This window comes from Hoplias malabaricus, chromosome 8 (assembly GCF_029633855.1).
Source record: "Hoplias malabaricus isolate fHopMal1 chromosome 8, fHopMal1.hap1, whole genome shotgun sequence".
NCBI classification, from domain to species: Eukaryota; Metazoa; Chordata; class Actinopteri; order Characiformes; family Erythrinidae; genus Hoplias; species Hoplias malabaricus.
In genome coordinates this window covers 7,160,431-7,185,239 of record NC_089807.1, presented here as the reverse complement: position 1 = coordinate 7,185,239, position 24,809 = coordinate 7,160,431, and the positions used below count along the sequence as shown (strand labels likewise).

Genomic DNA, 24,809 nt, shown 5'->3' with positions numbered 1-24,809 from the left:
TGGTGTGTTCTCTCTGTGTCTGCGTGGGTTTCCTCCGGGTGACTGTCTGTGAGGAGTGTGGTGTGTTCTCTCTGTGTCTGCGTGGGTTTCCTCCGGGTGACTGTCTGTGAGGAGTGTGGTGTGTTCTCTCTGTGTCTGCGTGGGTTTCCTCCGGGTGACTGTCTGTGAGGAGTGTGGTGTGTTCTCCCTGTGTCTGCGTGGGTTTCCTCCGAATGACTGTCTGTGAGGAGTGTGGGGTGTTCTCCCTGTGTCTGCGTTTTTGAGTGCTCTGGTTTAGGCTAAACACATGTAGCTAGGTGGCTTGGTGTGTGAAACTATACACAGTTGAGAGCAAATGAATGTAAAAATGTCCAAAGGTGTGAGTGACTGGCCGAGTGATTGAGACTGTCCACAGGTTGAAGAATTACACTGTTGTACACATTTCAGACAGGGTTCAGTGCGTAGATTATATATATATATATATATATATATATATATTTGTCTCACTTAAAGGGAACATCTACGATTGTTGCTAAGCGCAGTTCTCTCAAGTTGTTTACATTCTGATGCTGAACGTCTTTTAAGGCGGAACGGCGTGTTTGAGGGGCGAAATGACTGTTTGTACGCGGCTGAAGTGTAACTTGTCTTTATTCACGGTTTAAGTTTTTATTCACTATTTGAATCACCACAGAAGCGAATTAAAAACTGGAGTTGTTTAGTTTTTTAGCGCCTTCGCTAATGCAGTTAGCCGTTTCCAGAGTTTGAAGATATTCCCACCTTAAGTGATCCACAACAGCACAAATAAGTCAGTGTTAACCTCCTATGGATCAGGAATAGAGCAACATCCTCATCTCGGTTCATGTTTTTCAACGTTCTGAGTTCTCTCCATTGTTTAAAAAATGCTCTGGATATTAGCGGAGAGAGAAAACCTAGCATAAACCGCACCGAGCAAACGGTGAGGAAACATCTTCTGAATTTTATAAAAAAGTGTACTAAGTGTACTAAGTGAACTATGCCTATATTGCCTGGATCCAGCGATTATAATCATAAGATTTGGGTTAAGGCTTAGTGTAAGTGCAATTTTTCTTTAGTTTTTCAATGTTCATATATAAGCTATTTACGGTAGGCTTCGTCTATAGTCGACTAATTTCCTTTACATAACAAAAGAAATATCAGCTATAAACAAATATAACAAACCAGCAGCTTCAGTTGTTCTGAAATATCTTGTATAACATTCATTTGCTGTCCACAAGAGGGCACCATCCCAGACACAGCATATATCAGTCCACTGGTGTAAAAAGACTGTCACACCACTGACTGTAGACCACTGCCATCGGACCACTCAGATTACTGTCCTGTACAGGATAGAACTCATCTATAATCTCCTCAAACAGATTTTACATTCACAGAGACTTTTATTCTGGAAAACATACTAATACAAATATCACCAACTATGAGAGATATAATAATGAGTATAAGCCTGATATACAATGATTAAATAATAACAATGTTGACACTAATATTATTTATAAAGAATAACAAAAAGAACCTAATGAAGGAGAAAAATGTAAATTGGACTGTGAATGGAAAAGTGCTAAAATTCTGTTTAATCAGCAGCGGTCCGCCCAGAAAACACTGTGTAAAACACTAGTGGACCTCCAACTTGGCCCTCAGTGGGTCAACAGTGGTCCGCCGTCTCCATGCTCTCAGGGATTAGACGAATAGATTTTAACGTTTCAGTGCTGTTTATTTACGTATTGTCTGGTGCTCTACTGAACGCTTCAGATACAGATCAGTCACAATGAAAAATGGAGGAATATTACTTTAATGAGTAATCATAAAAAGCCTTGCCACTTCAGCACAGAACATACACAGCACAGACCGCACCATTCCTTTCATAAACCAGTGGGAATAAGGTGCATGAGGACGAGACATGTCTCTGCTCACAAACACCCATTATCCAATAAAACCAAGAGCCGTCCTACACACAGTCAGGGTTTATATAACAATCACGCTTCAGTTTACGCAGCCTTTAGCTTGTTTAGTGAGTGAATGCTTCATCTCAGAGATTACATATTGACTCAGACATCCCACTCCCGCAAACACACTCCAGAACACACACACACACATCTCAAGTCCTTATAGAAATGTTCTCCTCGTCCCTGGTTTGCTTCTGATTGTCCGTTCTGTTGTCTCTCATTTGCGTTCGGCTAAATGTGGAAACTGCGAGAGGAAATAGAAAAACAAGCGTGAATTATCAAGCAGTTTGATTTACAGAAGTTCAATTTTAAAGGTCTGTAATTACATCCAAATAAAACACGATTTACACTGTGATTTAAAACATTTGGAAGGGTTTTATTTGATGATTCTTGATTTAAAATATGGTTCAATTTAGAACAAGGGTGGGACATCTTATCCACAAAGGGTCATGAGGAGGGATCATGTGACTACCCCTGTACCCCTGCTTTAGACCAAGAGTTTATACCTAAACATTTACAACATCAGTTAAAAACAAAAGCTGAGACCTTTCACCAATAAAACCTTTGGTGCATCATTAAACAGACTATTTATTTCTTAATTATTTTAAAGGATATTGAGCAGCTCGAACCCTACATCAGACAAGAATGGGACAACATTCCTGTAATGTTTCCCAGATGTTTACAGACTGTTGTTAAAACACGGCCCTGTCCCAAATTTGAGGAGTGTTGCTGATATCATTCATTTATTCATTGTCTGCAGCAGTGGGTCCTGGGCCTTCCCAGAATCATTGGGCGCAAGTTGGGACACACCCTGGAGGGGGCGCCAGTTCTTCACAGGGCGACACACACTCACACCTACAAACACTTTTGAGTCGCCAATCCACCTACCAACGTGTTTTTGGACAATGGGAGGAAACCCACGTGGACACGGGGAGAACACACCACACTCCTCACAGACAGTCACCCGGAGGAAACCCACGCAGACACAGGGAGAACACACCACACTCCTCACAGACAGTCACCCGGAGGAAACCCACGCAGACACAGGGAGAACACACCACACTCCTCACAGACAGTCACCCGGAGGAAACCCACGCAGACACAGGGAGAACACACCACACTCCTCACAGACAGTCACCCTGAGGAAACCCACACAGACACAGGGAGAACACACCACACTCCTCACAGACAGTCACCCGGAGCAGGACTCGAACCCAAAACCTTCAGGTCCCTGGAGCTGTGTGACTGTGACACCTACCTGCTGCGCCACCGTGCCGCTGCTGAGATCATGATCCTAATAATTTATATTTTTCATGTTATTTTAAAATGTCTCTGATGTTTTCTATTGGGAATAAAATATAGGGTCTATGAGATTTGCCAATCATTGCATTCTGTTTTTACTTCATTTATTTCCTTACGCCTACTCGCGCTTCTCTACGAAACCCATTAGAACCACCGTCTTGTTTAAGAGTGTGGACTGTAGCAGATATTCTATTAAATTATTAGAATAGCCCTTTCAACTTTATGAGTTTCAGTTAAATAAAGAATAAACACCCACACACCTCCCAGAACGCCTGGTCATCAAAGCACTTTCTGTCCTGCTGAGGTTTCCAGAAGCTCCACTTTAGGAGAAGTCCTGTGGAGGAAGAAAAATAATCACGTAAAGAAAGTTTGGGGTAGAACTAGATAATATCTGGATATAATCAGTACCAATATTTCCAGTAAATACATTTATTTATTGTTGTGCTGGTGTAGAGTGGATCAGACACAGCAGTGCTGCTGGAGTTTTTAAACCCCTCAGTGTCTGGACTGAGAACAGTGCACCGACCAAAAACATCCAGCCGACAGCGTCCTGTGTCACTGATGAAGGACTAGAGGACGAGCGACACACACTGTGCAGCGACAGATGAGCTACTGTCTCTGACTCTACATCTACAAGGTGGACCAACGAGGGAGGAGTGTCTCACAGAGTGGACAGAGAGTGGACACAGGGTTTAAAAACTCCAGCAGCACTGCTGTGTCTGATCCACTTTACACCAGCACAACACACACTAACACACCACCACCACGTCAGTGTCACTGCAGCGCTGAGAATGATCCACCACCACATCACACCTGCTCTGTGGGGGTGTAGAAACTGACCATATACAAACAGGGTGGAAAAGGGGGCTACTGGAGTATGCAGAATTGTAGAACGACTAAGTGCATCTGTGTGGTCAGTGGAGCTGATAACGTGGATAATGAGATCTGATAAAAGAAGAGTTTTGGCTCTTAGGTGTGTATTGAGTTTGTATCTTAAAGTTATTTTCCACCACTCCCCACTGCTACAAACTGATTAATGATGAAATGCACTCAAAATGTGGTCATACATTAACAAGACGATCTAAGACGAGTTCTGTAAATATGAACGCACCTGTGATAATTCCCAGCACCAGGCTCACGCTGACTGTGATGAGCAAAATACTGATGTGATGCACTGCAAACCTAACAGCACTGAAAGAAAAGACAACAGAAATGAACACCCCCAGCACTCGCTGTGACAAACACAGACACCACTCTACTATTATTACATTTGTATTCATTCATGGTCGCAGTTCAGGGTCGCGGTGGGTCAGGAGCCTGCCCAGAATCACTGGGCACAAGGCGGGAACATACTCTGGAGGGGGCGCAAATCCTTCACAGGGTGACACACACTCACACATTCACCCCTACGGACACTTTTGAGTCGTCAATCCACCTACCAACGTGTCAGCAGGTAGTGTTGCAGTCACACACCTCCAGGGTCCTGGAGGGTGTGGGTTCGAGTCCCGCTCCGGGTGACTGTCTGTGAGGAGTGTGGTGTGTTCTCTCTGTGTCTGTGTGGGTTTCCTCCGGGTGACTGTCTGTGAGGAGTGTGGTGTGTTCTCCCTGTGTCTGCGTGGGTTTCCTCCGGGTGACTGTCTGTGAGGAGTGTGGTGTGTTCTCCCTGTGTCTGCGTGGGTTTCCTCCGGGTGACTGTCTGTGAGGAGTGTGGTGTGTTCTTTGTGTCTGCGTGGGTTTCCTCCGGGTGACTGTCTGTGAGGAGTGTGGTGTGTTCTCTCTGTGTCTGCGTGGGTTCCCTCCGGGTGACTGTCTGTGAGGAGTGTGGTGTGTTCTCTCTGTGTCTGTGTGGGTTTCCTCCGGGTGACTGTCTGTGAGGAGTGTGGTGTGTTCTCTCTGTGTCTGTGTGGGTTTCCTCCGGGTGACTGTCTGTGAGGAGTGTGGTGTGTTCTCCCTGTGTCTGCGTGGGTTCCCTCCGGGTGACTGTCTGTGAGGAGTGTGGTGTGTTCTCCCTGTGTCTGCGTGGGTTCCCTCCGGGTGACTGTCTGTGAGGAGTGTGGTGTGTTCTTTCTGTGTCTGTGTGGGTTTCCTCCGGGTGACTGTCTGTGAGGAGTGTGGTGTGTTCTTTCTGTGTCTGTGTGGGTTTCCTCCGGGTGACTGTCTGTGAGGAGTGTCGTGTGTTCTTTCTGTGTCTGTGTGGGTTTCCTCCGGGTGACTGTCAGTGTGGTGTGTTCTCCCTGTGTCTGCGTGGGTTTCTTCCGGGTGACTGTCTGTGAGGGGTGTGGTGTGTTCTCCCTGTGTCTGTGTGGGTTTCCTCCGGGTGACTGTCTGTGAGGGGTGTGGTGCGTTCTCCCTGTGTCTGCGTGGGTTTCCTCCTGGTGACTGTCTGTGAGGAGTGTGGTGTGTTCTCCCTGTGTCTGCGTGGGTTTCCTCCGGGTGACTGTCTGTGAGGAGTGTGGTGTGTTCTCCCTGTGTCTACGTGGATTTCCCGCCTTCCACCCAGTGATTCCAGGTAGGCTCATGACCCACTGCGACCCTGAACTGGATAAGGGTTACAGACAATAAATGAACTATGAAGCAGGACTGCTCAGTTAGTTACATGATACACACCAAGTCAAACCTGTCTAGTAGGAAAAGAGAGACATTCGTATTGGAAAATCTTTATTATATATATAAAAGCGATCTTATTACAGGGCTTGTGTTTATTTCATACTTACACTGTGTGGTCTTCAATTCTGACCAGATGAATTACCAGAGAGGCAAACCATCCCAGAATTCCCGGTATGGCATGGACATTGAGGACGCCACAGGTATCTTGGAACTCAAAGGCAAACAGCACATGGCTCTGAGAGACAGAAATGGATACTGATGTTGGAAAACCAAACATTTGTACACACCCTAATAATGAGTGAATCCTCCCACTTTAAAGGACACCCATTACTAACACAGTTTATTTGTGGATGTTCAGTAAGGTGCTCTCAAGCAGCTTCAGATAAACCCAGGTTCACCATGCTCAATGCCAAGCCCTGGCAAGAGGGGTGTAATGGCTGCGTATATGATTCTGAAGAGCCACTTATTCTCACAGCAATGCAAACACACCCCTCCAATTTGTCCACCTACCAACGATGGAGCATCAAAGGCGGCGACGAAGCAGGAACAAGAGCAGAAACGCCCCCCTGTTTCTGATTGGCTGAGAAGCATTTTGATGTTCAGTCTGAGCTGCATTGTTTTTTTCCACATTTACTGAGCCAGGGCTGTGTACAGACACGGGACCTTTTTCCACCTCACAAACAAACTGAAGAGCTAGCTAAAGATGAAGAAACTTTGAGGAATTGATGGCATTTAGCAATGAGAATTGTAGTGAGGTCAGGTACTGATGTGGAGTGATGTGCAGCTGCTTCAGAATGTCCTGTGTCACCCCCAGTGTGACTACAACTGAAGATCTGCATCTACAACAGATTTACCTTGAAGAAGCCATAAGTTACCTTCAAGTATCGAAAACCCAGCGATGACAGAAGAGCAGCACAGAATCCAGTCGTCATGTCCACCCATGGCTCTGTAGTTAATCCAGTACCTATGGCGACGCCTCCGGCCAGGATGGAGCTCTGGACGTGCACCTTGTGGGAGATAGGTCGATGAATACAGCGTCATTTTGGGGAAATCTAGTAAGTATTAGGTGTACAGGACAGTTTTAAAGTGTTTGTGAGTGTGTATAATGTATTTCATTTCAAAAAGACAATTCTAAATATGCTACATTCACAATCACAAACATTGAACCACATATAAATCGTCTAATCCGAAACCCCACACATACTTTTGGAAACGATACCATCACCACTGGATGAGGGACGATGAGGTGGATGTTGGTGCAAGTTATTATTTATTTAAAATCAAACAAAAGCAAAATCAATCAAAATAAATACAAGAAGGACTACGGCTGGGCTAAGACAGGGTTAAGGCTAGGCTACGGCTGGGCTAAGACAGGGTTAAGGCTGGGCTATGGCTGGGTTGAGACAGGGCTACGGCTGGGCTGAGACAAGGCTAAGACTGGGCTAAGACAGGGCTAAGGCTATGCTGAGACAGGGCTAAGGCTGGGCTAAGACAGGGCTAAGGCTGGGCTAAGACAGGGTTAAGGCTATGTTAAGACAGGGCTATAGCTGGGCTAAGACAGGGCTACGGCTGGGCTGAGACAGGGCTAAGGCTGGGCTAAGACAGGGTTAAGGCTATGCTGAGACAGGGCTAAGGCTGGGCTAAGACAGGGTTAAGGCTGAGCTAAGACAGGGCTAAGGCTATGCTAAGACAGGGCTAAGGCTGGGCTAAGACAGAGTTAAGGCAGGGCTAAGACAGGGTTAAGGCTAGGCTAAGACAGGGCTACGGCTGGGCTAAGACAGGGTTAAGGCTATGCTAAGACAGGGTTAAGGCTAGGCTAAGACAGGGCTACGGCTGGGCTAAGACAGGGTTAAGGCTATGCTAAGACAGGGCTAAGGCTATGCTAAGACAGGGCTATGGTTGGGCTGAGACAGGGCTAAGGCTTTGCTAAGACAGGGCTACAGCTGGGCTAACACAGCGCTAAGGCTTTGCTGAGACAGGGCTAAGGCTATGCTGAGACAGGGCTAAGGCTGGGCTAAGACAGGGCTAAGGCTATGCTAAGACATGTTTAAGGCTGGGCTAAGACAGGGTTAAGGCTTTGCTAAGACAGGGCTAAGGCTATGCTAAGACAGGGCTATGGCTGGGCTGAGACAGGGCAAAGGCTTTGCTAAGACAGGGCTACAGCTGGGCTAACACAGCGCTAAGGCTTTGCTAAGACAAGGTTAAGGGTATGCTAAGACAGGGCTATGGCTGGGCTAAGACAGGGCTAAGGCTTTGCTAAGACAGAGTTAAGGCTGAGCTGAGACAGGGCTAAGGCTGGGCTAAGACAGGGCTATGGCTGGGCTAAGACAGGGCTAAGGCTTTGCTAAGACAGGGTTAAGGCTATACTAAGACAGAGCTATGGCTGAGCTGAGACAGGGCTAAGGCTTTGCTAAGACAGAGTTAAGGCTGAGCTGAGACAGGGCTAAGGCTTTGCTAAGACAGAGTTAAGGCTGGGCTGAGACAGGGCTAAGGCTTTGCTAAGACAGAGTTAAGGCTGGGCTGAGACAGGGCTAAGGCTGGGCTATTGCCATTTTTTATACTTTGCAAGAATTACCATAAAATGACAAACGAGTGGGAAATTAATGAGGGGAACTTTTTAATTAATTACATTAACTCTATTCTACAATTATACATTAAACACATAAACTTATTTGTACCTAATATATTCTTCATGAGGGATTTGAAGAGCTCTTGTCGTATGAGGTCACTGCTAGGTCAAACATTAAATTTCATTAATTGTTAACAATTCCTCTCAGGTTTCTTAGAGTACAAGAATGCAATCCTGCTATTCTTAGGTCCTTCTAGTAATTTTATAAGGCTTTTTTAATTTGATCTGATCTGGTTTTGTGAGGTATCTAGCTTAAGACATCACAGAATAGCTCGTGGCACAACATATCCTGAACAGAAGCAGGTCCCATACGACATACAGTAACGTGCAAAAATGAAGAGACCACCCTTCGTGGATTTAAAGGTGCAGTAGGCAGTTTAATCAGAATAACTGTCTGTGTTTTTGTAGTTCCCCTACCTAGCCACCAGAGGTTGCACAACCCAAATCCTAACCCTCGCTAGTGCATTAGTCAGTGCAACAGATATAAATGATTTATCATATTTTGAAAGGGAGATATTATGAAAAAACATGTGAGTAAAAACCAAAGGAAAAAAAAGAGAACCAAGCGAAAACGGATAAAAACCAGAGCTGCTGCTCCTTGGCCCTCACTGCTGTGCACTCGGGCCGGGGTAAACGACTCGTTATACCTTGTGGTGTTTTGACCAAAGCAAATCACAGATGTTTAATTAAGACCTCAGGACTCCATTGTGGAAAAAGTGGAGAATATACCTCTAAATTGGACTGGTTAGAAAATGAAATAAAATTGTTTATTGCACCTTTAATTCCCAGTCGAAAGACTGGAATACACAGCATTAATGTTTCAGCAGAAAGTAAACAGAAACATGCTGTATATGACAGAAGAGGTTTGGGCTCTGGGGCAGTCGGCCTATAGTTCTGGGAGCAGCTGTAGTTTGGATTCTGTTACGCCTGAATTAAATTATTTTATGACCCTGGTATTTGTGGTGGTCTCTGACATTTGCACAATACAAAAAAATATTAGTTTAAAAATCTTTGAGAGAAGATCTTGTGCCTCACCAAGTTGATTTTTCCCTGGGGGCTGGACAGCACAGATATGGCCATGGCTGTGATAGTGCTGACTGCCAACGACAGATATGTGCCATATGCTGCATGTCTGTGCTCAGAGAGGGCTAAGTTAAAACTAGGCCAGAACATCCACAGGAACAAAGTCCCTGAGAGAGAGAGAGAGAGAGAGAGAGAGAAAGAGAACTTAATTAAGTGACATGAAGCATGATTAATGTTGCTGTAAATGTAAAAGTATAGACAGTGCAAGGTGAAATATTTGTGAATATATTAAATTCTTATTAGTATCTTGTGAATGAAATATTCTCGCCTTGTTTCACAAGGGTCTGGGGTTTTTTTGTAGTACAAAAATGCTGGAAATAGACCTCCTGAATGTTGTGCATAAGTCAAATGACCCTCTCTTGGCACTTGATGGGCCACAGTCAAACCAGTGCAGTGGAACAATACGTTTCTGAGCCTCTGAGTACATTTCTGAATGATTCATGAAACATGACGGTGCTGCAGGTGGAGTCACTCCCACACAGCTCCAGGGTCCTGGGGTTGTGGGTTCAAACCTCACCTCGGGTGACTGTTTGTGAGGAGTGTGGTGTGTTCTCTCTGTGTCTGCGTGGGTTTCCTCCGGGTGACTGTCTGTGAGGAGTGTGGTGTGTTCTCTCTGTGTCTGCAAGGGTTTCCTCTGGGTGACTGTCTGTGAGGAGTGTGGTGTGTTCTCCCTGTGTCTGCGTTGGTTTCCTCCGGGTGACTGTCTGTGAGGAGTGTGGTGTGTTCTCTCTGTGTCTGCGTGGGTTTCCTCCGGGTGACTGTCTGTGAGGAGTGTGGTGTGTTCTCCCTGTGTCTGCGTGGGTTTCCTCTGGATGACTGTCTGTGAGGAGTGTGGTGTGTTCTCCCTGTGTCTGCGTTGGTTTCCTCCGGGTGACTGTCTGTGAGGAGTGTGGTGTGTTCTCCCTGTGTCTGTGTTGGTTTCCCCCAGGGTGAGTGTGTGAAATTATCCACAGGTGTTTATGTGTGAGTGACTGGGTGAGTGTGTGAGTGACTGGGTGATTGTGTGAGTGGTGGGGTGAGTGTGTGAGTGACTGGGTGAGTGTGTGAGTGATTGGGTGAGTGTGTGAAACTGTTATCAGGTGTGAGTGTGTGAGTGACTGGGTGATTGTGTGAGTGTCAGGGTGAGTGTGTGAGTGACTGGGTGAGTGTGTGAGTGACTGGGTGAGTGTGTGAGTGACTGGGTGAGTGTTTGAGTGATTGGGTGAGTGTGTGAGTGTCTGGGTGAGTGTGTGAAACTGTCCACAGGTGTGAGTGTGTGAGTGACCTGGTGAGTGTGTGATGCACTGATGCCCTGTCCAGGGTGTGTTCCAGCCTTGTTCTCTGTGATTCCCAGGTCAGTGTACCCACTGCAACCCGGATGACCACAGTGAGGCGTTTCCAGATAATGAATGAATGAATGAATGGATGAATGAATGAATGAATGGATGAATGAATGAATGAATGAATGAATGATGCTTACCGAACATGGCGAACAGGCCGGATTTTCTGTTAAACTTTTCTTTCTCGTGTTGTGGCTCATTCTCTCTGCGGTAGAGCACCCATGATGTCATCACACCAAAGAGAGCTCCAAAGACATGCAGTGTCATGGCGGTGGGCGGTCCCTGGTGCTGAACAAGCGGTTTAAGCTGAGTAAGCAATAAAGTAAATAAGATTTATTCATAGAACACATTTATAATCAAATGCTTTTGCCTAAAGTGCTGTAGGGAAATATTTTCTACATCTGTGATTCTGAAGGGAGGGGGGTTTAGGGGTTTAATCAATGACCAGGGGTTTGAAGAAACCTACAGTAACACTGTTCATACGTCTTCACTGTTCTTCACGTACATAGCCTTTCACTACGACTGACACACACCACCCTACACCTCTATTGGAGCTGTGTAATGAGAAAGTTTTGGGAGCAGGACCGTGCAGGAACCGTGCAAACTGGCCCCCACCTCCGCCCCGTCTCCACCCTCTCTCTTGCATGCATCAGTCCAACAGAGGGATTGCCTTTACACACCGCCCACAGTTCCTGCCCTAATTATTATATCAGCGCTCGCCTCCCTGTGTCAGTCTTCACAGACATGGTCTCTACCAGCAGATAAAGACGTACCGTCGAAAAGACAGATTTAGTCCGTTCTGCTCTGGAACGTGTGGTAGCAGCTGACCCAGTTCGGAACCAGCCTTTATAAATGCTTATGTAGGGGTCACGTCAGGTCTGCGTCAGTTGTCCTGAGAGGCTTATGTGTGTTGTGTAGCCTCATGACCAATGACTTTCAGTGTTAAAGACAGTGACACAAGGGCTGCATCTCAAATGTGTACCACACACTATTCCTGTCCTCTATGTACTGTGTTCTGAGTTTGACAGGCTAGCACACAGCATGCTAACATACTCCACTGTTTCTCACTAACAGGACGTGATGAACTGTTGCTATGACAACACACATTATACCAAGCTGCAGCTGCAAAGCTGTCTACTGTTTTTTTTTTTCTTTACAAACGCTTAAACTCAAATATCTTCCTTCACACTGCATAGTGCACAGTGTACGTCATGAGAGTAACACAACAGTTTCTGTCCAAAAAACTGCACTCATTGTTTGATAATGAAGATGTGAGAAACTCCTCCCTTTCTGTCTGCTGTTGCATTGTGGGACAATAATGTCCATCATTACCGTACTCAGAATCAAACTGGTTATAGGTGCGCACTGTGGATTTTTAGCTGATGCTTTGCACACTATCTTCTCAAACACTAGTTAGGACGAGTATTGAGAACGAAACTGGGACAGAGTTGAGGTTGTGGTTAATAGACTCACATTGATAAGTTCCTTTATGAGCCACTGGTTGATCACAAACCCTGTGACCTCCATCAGGGCCATCAGAAGGAGCTGGACAGGGTTGGTCTTGCCATGGACGGCCCCCATGGCCACGAGGGCTGAGGACGCACAGAGCTCAGCATCAACCAGGCTGACAGAGGAAGGAAAGAAAACGATAAAGTCATGAACGTGCTGAGAAGTGTTCTCTAGTCAGACTACACTTTCCTGTGCATTACACACTGTGACCAACACTGACACACACCTGCGTACCTTCTTGTTGCCTCCTGAAATCAAGACTGTCAGTAGTAAGCTGATTTTTGCTTGTGTGTGCACAGCTGGTATTGTCTTTTTAGAATAGCATATAATTACATGGGGCGCCCTGAAACATTCAAAACATACTCAAGGCCAAGTGTTGACTGGAGGGGTATAAAACCCCTAAGCACTGGGAAGTGGAGCAGCTGTTTTCTGGAGCTACATCCAATAGCTTTGGAATGAGTAAAGAAGGCGTTTGTGATCCAGAACCAATCATTCAGCATCAGAACCTGACCTCACTGAAGTGCTCTTAACGGAATGCTGTCAAATATTCACTGCAATGTTCAAGCAGCAAAGAGGGACAACTCCTTGTTAAAGGGGACATTTTATATCTTTCCCACAAGGGAACACAGTTCTGGGGTCTTAATTAAACGATTGTGAGCAGAAAGAAAAATATATATCCTGTAATCTGATACTTGCATTACACTGACTTAAAAGCCCTGTCCAGAACGGCGAGTTCCAGTGATTGTTTACAATAAGCCTCTGTTTACTTCAAGTCCAAGGTGCCCAGGAGTGAGGTGCATGGAGCAGAAACACTGGTTTTGAGTCATTTTTGCTTTGTTCTCTTTCTTCTCTGTTCTCTTTCTCACCATACGTAGCCAGCACTCACTTCTCCACTCTTGTTGCGTCTGATTGGCTGTATATAACCTCATGTTTGCGCTCTCACATAAACGCGAGTCCAGCTCCGTGATTGGAGAGACTCAGATGAGGAGGCGTGACAAATCTGAAGTGCCTGCACTCTACACTCTCAGGAAAAAAAGGTAAAAGAGGTACATTATCGGTCACTAAATGTACAAACAGTGTAAATATATCTTGAAAGGTACAACAGTGTTTAAAAATCTAGCTGTGTTCTCTAAAGGAACATTACATTCTCTTCTCTTGAAGGAGAGGTGAATATTTGTAAGTTTTCATTATAGAACTGTGTTAAATATAAAAACATAATGAAACTCCTGGAGATGAAATGGAGCATATTAAATCATTCATTCATTCATTCATTATCTGTAACCCTTATCCAGTTCAGGGTCGCGGTGGGTCCAGAGCCTACCTGGAATCATTGGGCACAAGGCGGGAATACACCCTGGAGGGGGCGCCAGTCCTTCACAGGGCAACACACACACACACACATTCACTCACACCTACGGACACTTTTGAGTCTCCAATCCACCTACCAACGTGTGTTTTTGGAGACACAGGGAGAACACACCACACTCCTCACAGACAGTCACCCGGAGGAAACCCACGCAGACACAGAGAGAACACACCACACTCCTCACAGACAGTCACCCGGAGGAAACCCACACAGACACAGGGAGAACACACCACACTCCTCACAGACAGTCACCCAGAGGAAACCCACGCAGACACAGGGAGAACACACCACACTCCTCACAGACAGTCACCCGGAGGAAACCCACGCAGACACAGGGAGAACACACCACACTCCTCACAGACAGTCACCCGGAGGAAACCCACGCAGACACAGGGAGAACACACCACACTCCTCACAGACAGTCACCCGGAGGAAACCCACGCAGACACAGGGAGAACACACCACACTCCTCACAGACAGTCACCCGGAGGAAACCCACGCAGACACAGAGAGAACACACCACACTCCTCACAGACAGTCACCCGGAGGAAACCCACACAGACACAGGGAGAACACATCACACTCCTCACAGACAGTCACCCAGAGGAAACCCACGCAGACACAGGGAGAACACACCACACTCCTCACAGACAGTCACCCGGAGGAAACCCACGCAGACACAGAGAGAACACACCACACTCCTCACAGACAGTCACCCGGAGGAAACCCACACAGACACAGGGAGAACACATCACACTCCTCACAGACAGTCACCCAGAGGAAACCCACGCAGACACAGGGAGAACACACCACACTCCTCACAGACAGTCACCTGGAGGAAACCCACGCAGACACAGGGAGAACACACCACACTCCTCACAGACAGTCACCCGGAGGAAACCCACGCAGACACAGGGAGAACACACCACACTCCTCACAGACAGTCACCCGGAGGAAACCCACGCAGACACAGGGAGAACACACCACACTCCTCACAGACAGTCACCCGGAGCGGGACTCGAACCCAAAACCTCCAGGTCCCTGGAGCTGTGTGACTGAGACACTACCTGCTGCTCCAGCATGTCACGTATATGAAAGCAACACAATTTTAAAATCCACAATTATATTAGAATAAGGTACAATTATGATTCCTTATTAAACGTACAAATATGTTCCCCTGAGGGTACCACCACAGTGACAAATCTTCTGACAGTGTTCCTAAGATGCAGCACAAGATCTGAACAACCCGTTTTCACAGTAAGACAGACCCCAACAACAGAGGTTGTTTTATTTCACAGAGAGTGTGTGGGTAGAAGCTCCAGACCCCCACATTAATGCGCTAATGAACTCAAAAAGAAGTCTTGGCCATACAGTGTACCTCCCAGCATTTACCTTCTCATATTGAGTTTGATCCTCCACCTGTAGAATGAAGTCAGCAGGAAGCCGTTTAACAGAGTGGCCCATTGGACAGCCATGGCGGCTATGAGCAGGCTGAAGCCCACGCTGCTGAAACCATATCGGACCAAGAATGTAGCCAAGAAGCCGAACCCCAAGAACACGATCACATGGACATCCTGGAAGTCTGTGAGGAAAGTGTCATAAGAATCAAGAGTTTAAAGGTAAATTACATGTTCAGTTTATTGTAGAGAGCTTAGTTTCCATTTTCTGTAAGGGCTACTGTGTTGAATCATTGCTGTGAAAATGTTATTTTAACTGATGGTGGATGGTTAGTTCTGGACCACAAACACCACTCCAGCTGGTCTCAAAGGTATTGAATGGAGCTCCACCATTCTACTGCCCAGAATCTACAGCACAAAGTGGGACGGTTTTACAGCCCTCTAACTGACACAGGGTACTGGGTATGGTGAGTGTCATTCATTGTCTGTAAGCACTTATCCAACTCAGGGTCCGGAGCCTACCCGGTATCACTGGGAGCAAGGCGGGAACACACCCTGGAGGGGGCGCCGGTCCTTCACCGTGTGACACTCACTCACATACTCACTCACACCTACGGACACTTTTGAGTTGACTATCCACCTGTTTTTGGACACCAAACTCCTCCCGGAGCAAGACTCGAACCCACAACCTCCAGGTCCCTGGAGACACCACCTGCTGCACTACCGTTCCACCCTAGGTTCTGAACATCCCTCAGGAAACATTACTTCACAATAAATGACCACTAGAGGGTGTTGTTAGTGAGTTATTGTTATTTGGTTCATGAACGTTTAATAATATTATTAAGTTTATCTTAAAGGAACACTAGGTAAAATTTGTTATTCTTGCTGGATAACTGCAACCTACCCTCCTCCAAACGTTACAAAGTGCAGTTTCTGCAGTGCTGAGCCCAGAGTAGCAATGACAGAGGCTCTATTCTCTTCTATTACAGGTCGGTGAAGCATCACAATTATTTTGAAGCTGTGATTTTAAGATAAAAATACATCCTAATGTTCCTTTAAGGCCCCACGAACACGTATCTGAACATCTGTAAACGTGTCTATATTCAAAAAGCTGTAGATATGAACTCTAAATGCCATAGAGAAGGTTTAATTTAATGCTCATTCTGTTTCTACAAAGCCTTTGGGGAACTGAGCCCACTTCAGATATAAAGACGAGCTGAAGGTAATGTGTGAATCTAGTGGTTCATTGTGGGTTTGAGAAAGCATGCAAACGTTGGTGGTGAAGGGGCGGGGGTCAGTCTTATCATGACACAGCAGCGGTGCACACCATCTCCTCCCCAACGGCAAGGCACGCTGCCACTGTAGTGCAAGGTGTCGTAGCTGAAACTGTGAATTTTACAAATTTGTCCATAACCAAAGCACATCTGTATTTAGAGACATGTTTATTAAAATAAATATTTTCATTAATAACACAGCTACCCTGAGCCTTAGAATGAACACAGACTTAGCTTTACACATTGCAGCTGTGTGTGTGTGTGTGTGTGTGTGTGTCAGAGAGAGAGAGAGAGAGAGAGAGAGAGAGAGAGAAGGTGTGATGTATCTTCTCCAAATCCATTCTAAAAGGTCTGTCCCAGTCCGAATGCACACAGTTCCACTGTTAAACAAATGACCACTTACTTGCGTAAGAAGTAACCAGTTCTTTCTTCTTATCCTTCACAACATCCGCAATATCCACAAAAAAGGCAAAAATGACAATAAAGATGATTTGGAGGAGAATGGCCAGAGGCGGCAGCCGTGACCGAAGACTAGGAGCGTAACGCGGAGCCATGAGTGACGGTTTACTTCTCTGTCTCCCGCTGCATATCTGTCTGCGCTTAGGACGTCCCGTCTCTCTGGACTGTCCTGACCAGGGTGGGGAACGCCAGCGAGTTTCCCCTGAAACCAGCAGCAGCACGTAACACACAGAGGACAGACAAGTGTGAGGAGAGAAGTCCCAGAGACCTCACAGATAAGCTTGATCTGTCAGCTACATTAATTGAGCTAATAATTTACTTCATTTATTAGTTTTCATTATCAAAGCTTATATCTTCACAACACAATAGGAGGGTAATAAAACAGTAATTGGCAATAATAATAATAATGGGATTTTTAACTCGTATCACATCTCTTGACTTGGCTAACTGTATGTGAGTGTGTTGAGCTGCTAGGGAGCAATGATGTGAGAAAACCTTGCTGTGAAATCAGTCCACACTTAAGCTGGAACGGACAGCAACACACCAGCCATAACATTAAAATTATTTCATTGTTATAACACTTATTGTTTTATCAGCTCCACTGACCACACAGGAGCTCCACGTAGTTCTGCATTACTGCATACTTTGTTTGCTCTTTTTTATTCTCTTCTTTTTTGGGTCAGGACCCCCACAGAGCAGGTGTGATGTGGTGGTGGATCATTCTCAGCGCTGCAGTGACACTGACGTGGTGGTGGTGTGTTGGTGTGTGTTGTGCTGGTGTAGAGTGGATCAGACACAGCAGTGCTGCTGGAGTTTTTAAACCCTGTGTCCACTCTCTGTCCACTCTGTGAGACACTCCTCCCTCGTTGGTCCACCTTGTAGATGCAGAGTCAGAGACAGTAGTGTTCAGTGTGGGTTTCCTCCGGGTGACTGTCTGTGAGGAGTGTGGTGTGTTCTCCCTGTGTCTGCGTGGGTTTCCTCCGGGTGCTCCGGTTTCCTCCCACAGTCCAAAAACACACGTTGGTAGGTGGATTGGCGACTCAAAAGTGTCCGTAGGTGTGAGTGAATGTGTGAGTGTGTTTTGCCCTGTGAAGGACTGGCGCCCCCTCCAGGGTGTGTTCCCACGTTGTGCCCAATGATTCCAGGTAGGCTCTGGACCCACCGCGACCCTGAACTGGAAAAGGGTTACAGATAATGAATGAATGAATGAATGTATGTATTTGCATGTATATGTGTATACATATTATTTTTGTTATTATTATTACTTTATTGTTATTTGTCAATTTTATTACTTTATAACTTCTTTCTATGTGCATGCCTAGGCTTTTTTTTCTTCGCGAATATACGTGTATTATGTCTGTTATGGGGAGGGTTGGGGATGGGGAACTTGGTATTTCTTTTCTGTGATTATAATACGAAAAATGCAATTAAAAAACATTGATAAAAAATAAATATTTTTTTTAAAAAAAGGAAAAATTAAAAATATAAAAATATGTGGATGAAAAAGAAATTAATTGATCTGTTTGGGACAGAATAAAATAAACTGAAATAAAATAAAATGAGAGTAAAGTAGATTTTACAGTATACAATTTTATAAACATTGTACACTTTTGACTAAGTTTATTTATATCTGGTGTTTTACACAGGCGTGATTACTTAAATGTGTATTAGATATTACACAGTACAAATATAATGATAGAAATATGAATGTGTGTATATTTCTGTAGTAAATCTGTAGTAACACATCAGTAAAAACCTATCTCTGTTTGGAATTACAGATTTACAGGATATTTCCAATCACCGCTCATCTGTGGCTCATAAGCCCTGCCCCATGTGTTGACAGGACTGTTTTCTTGGGTTTGTGAGGTAAGAAGAGCCAGTCTGTGTGAATCCATGTTTTTAAAACGAGTTCTGGAGCACTTTCAGCCGAACCCTTATTTCATTCAGGAAAAGGCTTTCTAACATAAACACCACACAAAAACACTAACAAATTACACACTGGAGATTCACTGAAGGAGTGTTTAAGGTCTGGGTATTAAAACTATGAAGGTTTTTAATTCACAGGAACATAACTCAATATCTTAGGGTAAAAACTGTAAATAAATAATTACGATTATTAATAAACAAATAATCAATAAAGTCTCTCTCCGCCACGCGTGCACATATAAGGCCTCGTTCTAAAACCCCATTGTTGCCAACAACGTCAACGTGCGAAGAGGGCGACGTTACGCAAACAACGTACACAAAAAAAACAACAACGACAAGCTCTCTGATTGGACCGCCGCCGCTACCGTGGCTTCTGATTGGTCGAAAGAAACGTCCGTTGCACAAAAAGGCCGTCTCTTTTGCTGTCAGTCGCCCTATATATCCTTTCTCTTTGGAGCTGTGGCAAAACAGCGCTTTGTTCCTTGTGGCTCTTCCACGCAGAAGATTGGCAACTGATCAATCAATGTGATCGCCTCTGAAATACTTTAACTGTGATCAGTTTCGAGCTGCCAACCGACTGTATGTGTGTGTGTATTTGTGTGTGTGTTGGTGTTAAAACGTGTCTTTGAGCTAGAGCTGTGCTATTCGAGAAATAGCGGAGTCGAATCCCATTCCGATTCACTGAATCAGTTGAGTCGATTCCGCAGAATAATCTTGATTCTACACAAACTCAAAACATAAAGGGACAAAGGAAATGCGAAATTAAAGTTATGTCATAATTAGGAAATTGGAGCGCTAGCAGTAGCTGGGTTAATTGTTATGTTTTTGACTCCTTTTCAACCTCAGCTGGAACTCGAGTTAAACTCTAGTAAAATTAGGTTTTCAATCCTCTCCTTGGGTTAAAGTCAGAGGAGAACGGTGCATTCTCTCTGTGTCTATGTGGGTTTCCTCCCACGGTCCACAATTGTCTGTGAAAATGCTCAGAGGCGTGAATGCGAGTGTGTGATGTCCTTTGATGTGGGGTGTGTTCTTGCCTTCTGCCACGTAGGCTCTGGACACACAGTAACCCTGATCAGGATGAAGTGGTTAGAGATAAATGAATGAATAAACATTTCATAAACCCATGGCTTTGACACTTGTTAATGTTCTAAATGTTAAATAAAGTCACAGGCAAACTCTCGGACTCAGCTCTTAATTAACTTATGAAGATGGATTTTGGACGTCCATTGACGTTTAAAATATGTCCTTGATGGACAGACTACTTTTAGACCTGTTTTGAACATCCAGGGACGTTCCCTGTTTACTGGGACTCCTCTGGCTGTAAGAGGCTTGCGATGTAGACCTGCAGATTGTATTTGTGGAGTATTTCAAAATCCACAGCAAAGTGCATCAGTTCAAAAATAAATAATACATTTAAAGCGCACTCGCAAGAGAGAAAGAGAGAGAGAAATAATTATGTGAATATAGATCATTATGTACTAATGGTTTATTAATTTTAATAACAACACTAATAACAGTGTCATTCATAGTCTGTAACCTGGAATCATTGGGTGCAAGGCGGGAATACACCCTTGAGGTGGCACCAGTCCTTCACAGGGCAACACACACACATTCACTCACACACTCACACTTACGGACACTTTTGAGTCTCCAATCCACCTACCTACTGTGTTTTTGGACTGTGGGAGGAAACCGGAGCACCCGGAGGAAACCCACGCAGACACAGGGAGAACACACCACACTCCTCACGGACAGTCACCCGGAGGAAACCCACGCAGACACAGGGAGAACACACCACACTCCTCACAGACAGTCACCCGGAGGAAACCCACGCAGACACAGGGAGAACACACCACACTCCTCACGGACAGTCACCCGGAGGAAACCCACGCAGACACAGAGAGAACACACCACACTCCTCACGGACAGTCACCCGGAGGAAACCCACGCAGACACAGAGAGAACACACCACACTCCTCACGGACAGTCACCCGGAGGAAACCCACGCAGACACAGAGAGAACACACCACACTCCTCACGGACAGTCACCCGGAGGAAACCCACGCAGACACAGAAAGAACACACCACACTCCTCATGGACAGTCACCCGGAGGAAACCCACGCAGACACAGGGAGAACACACCACACTCCTCACAGACAGTCACCCGGAGGAAACCCACGCAGACACAGGGAGAACACACCACACTCCTCACAGACAGTCACCCGGAGGAAACCCACGCAGATACAGGGAGAACACACCACACTCCCCACAGACAGTCACCCGGAGGAAACCCACACAGACACAGAGAGAACACGCCACACTCCTCACAGACAGTCACCCGGAACAGGACTCGAACAAACAACCTCCAGGACCCTGGATCTGTGACAGAGACACTACCTGCTGCACCACTGCACCGCTCCCTAACAAAAGTGTTCTGTGCAAACAGACCCGAGAGCTTGCAAATGGTGAGGAAACATTATCTGAATATTATTAAGTGTATTGGATTAACTTTTCCCTCCACTGCAGAACTCGTTATTTTTTTGTGTGTGTTCTTATGTCACTGAGTTCTTGAATCTTCAAGTTTCATTCCAATATTCGAGAATACACCAAAAAGGATGGTACCCAGAGGGAGTTCTTGAACAACCCAAATACAGAGAATATGTCATTTGTGACTTGCCAATGAGGACTGGAGAGAATCCTCAGTCAGTGCCATGTCAATCTCAAGAGCATTGACAGCTCTTCTATAGACAAGAAGTCAATTTTGTGTCCTTGCTATTGACAAACTGCTAGTGTTTCATTGACGTACATAAAAAAAATCCTCCAAGAAAGGTAAAGCCTAGCCATGGCTTCTTTTTGAGCTGCTGATGCAATGCCAGTGAACAATTTAACATGTTGCTGAAGAATGCAAACTGTCCAGATCTGTCACATGAGTTGACACACACCCATGCTAGTCAGCACCATCTGCAGGGATGGAGAAGAGGGGGTTATCTTAAGACTTGATAGGGCTAACGCTTGGTCCAGTCCGGAGCCCCTGAGAAAAGTATTCTTCCGGTGTATATAGAAAATGTTATCTTTTTTACTATCAAGATGGATGTCTTGATAAATATATCCTTGGGCAGCTGTGGCATAACAGATAAAGAATTGGGAACCAGAAAACTGCCAGCACCGTCCTCACGACTTCAACAAACAATCAACACCTAAGTGCTCCCCTGTGCTGGGGATGACTGCCTGCCACAGGTGTGTGTTCACTGCAATGGAGGAGTTAAATGTGGAGGGAAAAATGTTGTTAAAGCCTAGATTGTGCATAAACTGTCACAGTAATGTTAAGGTTTGAAAGCATTACTTATTTAGTGCTATACATAACGGAGGAAGCTGTTAGGGCACTGAATAAAGAAACATTTGAGATTCGAGGTGAATCGACTTCAACAGTTTTGGAGTCGACTCTGTTTCAGAATAGACCCAGGGAATCGACTCTTTTTGCCTTTCGTCGAGAAGGGAGGGGGGGAAACACGGAGAGAGCTAGAGAGAGAGAGAGGAGGGTCTTCCACTGAGTCTTTTTATTTATTTCTTTGTTTCCAGTCGGGGGGGGAAGAGGGGAAAAAAATAATAACAGAGATAGCTAGCTAACCCAGCTAGCTGTATCCTTTAGGGAGCTTCCAATGTCGCTCCGCTCGGTCCGGACGGAGAAGGGGACGCCGCTACGGTAACGCTGGGTTGCTGTTGAGAGAGAGACCGGGGAGAAAAGAGGAGAAAACAGGAGGATGAAGCGGCGCAATGCGGACTGCAGCAAACTCCGACGGCCGTTGAAACGGAACCGAATCACCGAGGGTATATACGGCAGGTAACGGCCGAGCTAACGGCGCTTAAACCTAAGTCGGACCACGGCTCCGCGCTCCTGAGCCTTCCACAGCGCTGAAACACCCCCTGCTGGGTCGCTCAGACCTTTCTCTTATGTTGGTCTTGCTAACAGTAGTGTTGTTTATTGTCTAATCTGCTCTTAGAAGTGGTCTCTGCGCTGGTTCGCTCCTTACCTCGCGGTAGCTCATGTTGTTTGGCTAATGTAGCCCTGCTAGCTCTGAACGTTAACGTCAAAGCTGTTCTTCTGCACTTTCACACAACATTAACTAACGTTAGGCTCGTTTGACAGACCACAAAGACACCCCGGATTAAACATCTCCTCCGTGTCGCTCTGTAATCACTCCAACGACCAGCCTGAGTTGGCTTCTGACTCGAATTTTCCGTTCTACCTTAAATGGTGCAGCAGTTAGTCTGGCGCTTGCACCATTTAAGGTGGAACGGAAAATTCGGGTAATAAGCCAACCCCAGGGGCTCTTAGTTTGCTTTGTAGTCTATATTTCTCCACTGTTGTGCTCTAAAGTATTGCACTAGTTTGCGTTCGTGCACCATAAACAGCTGTAGTTCATTGGAGTTTACCATTTCCAACCCGTCTTTATCCCTCAGAATTAAGGAGACTGTACCTTTAAGGGTGATGTACATAAATGACCTGTGTTCTGATTGGCTCAAGCTGACACACACTTTATAGCTTCAGCTGGAGTGGGCGGAGCTAAATTGCTGAAGGTGTTATGACCAAATTAGGAAGTCCCAGTCTAAGCTCAATTTCTCAATGACAGAAATAAAAATTAGTGAAAATTGCTGGTATTTTGTTTATTTTGTGGTCGATAAAAGAAACCTAGCTTAAACAAACTGTGCTTTTACACAACAGCATTCAGTTCTTCTCTGTGTCAATCGTTCTTCAAAGATGTTCTTCAAAATCTGATCGTAAAATGAGCACGATTTTCTCAGTGTGTCTTCGACTGTTCATTTCTGTGTGTATAAATCTGAGTGAAGGCCTTTACACACTGAACTGAATGCTGTAAGTTAATTTCGAAGCATGTGAATCTGATGGTATCACAACAAACGTGAAGGAAAACGTCCACTGGCCGCAAAAACTCACTGACGAATAATCCTTCGTCTCTGGCGTTTGCGTAGCGAGCACCAGCCAATCGTTTCAGACCAAACTGCCCCAAGTACTGAAAACGGGCCTCAGCTTGTGGCTGAACACACATGCCTAAAATATGTCCAAAAGTGTGTGTCGACACACCTTTATAATGCAGGGACTGGCTGCCGTTGTGGGCAGGTTGAATGAACAAATTTGAAAACGCTGTCCAAACTACAGTCCACAGGTCAAGAAGAGGGTAAACATCACGTCAAAAATAACTCATAGATTTGATGTGAGAAAGTATTTCCTGAATGTTGTGTTAAATGAGGGCATTAATCTCTGTTTATTGCATCTAATATCAAAATGACCAATGAAAAGCTGAAAAATCAGTTTCTTTAACAAGTATCTCCATTGGCTGCTAGTCCTGTCAATCAAACCCGCATATCTCCTCCCTCCCCCGTTCTCCCGGCGCTGTCTGAGAGTTTGTGCTAAAGCTAACAGCTGATCTCATGTTTACTCACGTGAAATATTAGAGTAATTAATCACAATAAGGAGTAAATAACTGGTGATACACTCTGCTTTTGCTGTGGTCACTCGGAGGTGGATGTGACCCGTTGAAGTTCACTAAAAGGAATCCGCGTTCGTCAATATTTGCTGTCTTCAATGTGCAAGTCCACTTTACATATGAATCTTTTGAATATTCTCCAGATGTTTTTCCATTTCTGAGCTGTGATGTGTGTATATTGTGTTATCTGGGGTTTATTTGTGTTGTTACTGTCAGAGAAACGTGGTCTTTTCCTGTTCCTGAAAAGTTAGCTGTTGGGAGATAGATGTTTTTGATCGAACAGCGATGATATTGTTGTTATTTTGTTTTTTTCATTCAGTGTGTAGTGGCTTTAAAAGTTTTAACAACATAATGTTTATTGTTTACAATCTGTGTCATATTAAAACGTTGACGTTCGGTCAAATGTTCTCTTAAACTAAGAAGGTAGGCATTGACTCAGACCTCCATCTTTTCATTGGCTCAGTACTGAAACATC

General features: G+C 45.2%; 2 protein-coding genes across 2 annotated transcripts in view; one reads left to right on the top strand and one right to left on the bottom strand.

The window, feature by feature from the left end:
• Nucleotides 1-1,558: 1,558 nt before the first annotated feature.
• On the bottom strand, nucleotides 1,559-22,951 carry rhd (Rh blood group, D antigen). The gene is made up of 11 exons (XM_066679642.1): nucleotides 22,862-22,951; nucleotides 16,848-17,105; nucleotides 15,166-15,355; nucleotides 12,372-12,522; nucleotides 11,039-11,204; nucleotides 9,532-9,686; nucleotides 6,743-6,874; nucleotides 5,975-6,102; nucleotides 4,372-4,451; nucleotides 3,521-3,594; nucleotides 1,559-2,202 (listed from the first exon to the last, which is right to left on the bottom strand). Exons 2-11 carry the CDS (start codon nucleotides 16,996-16,998, stop codon nucleotides 2,176-2,178), a joined length of 1,254 nt encoding a protein of 417 aa, XP_066535739.1. The 5' UTR covers nucleotides 16,999-17,105; nucleotides 22,862-22,951; the 3' UTR covers nucleotides 1,559-2,175.
• maco1b (macoilin 1b) overlaps nucleotides 22,415-24,809 on the top strand; it is a 28,595-nt gene continuing 26,200 nt past the window's right edge. Inside the window, exon 1 of the mRNA XM_066679641.1 lies at nucleotides 22,415-22,671. Within this exon, the coding sequence (XP_066535738.1) occupies nucleotides 22,592-22,671 (80 nt within the window). The 5' untranslated portion in view covers nucleotides 22,415-22,591. The remainder of the gene's footprint in view (nucleotides 22,672-24,809) is intronic.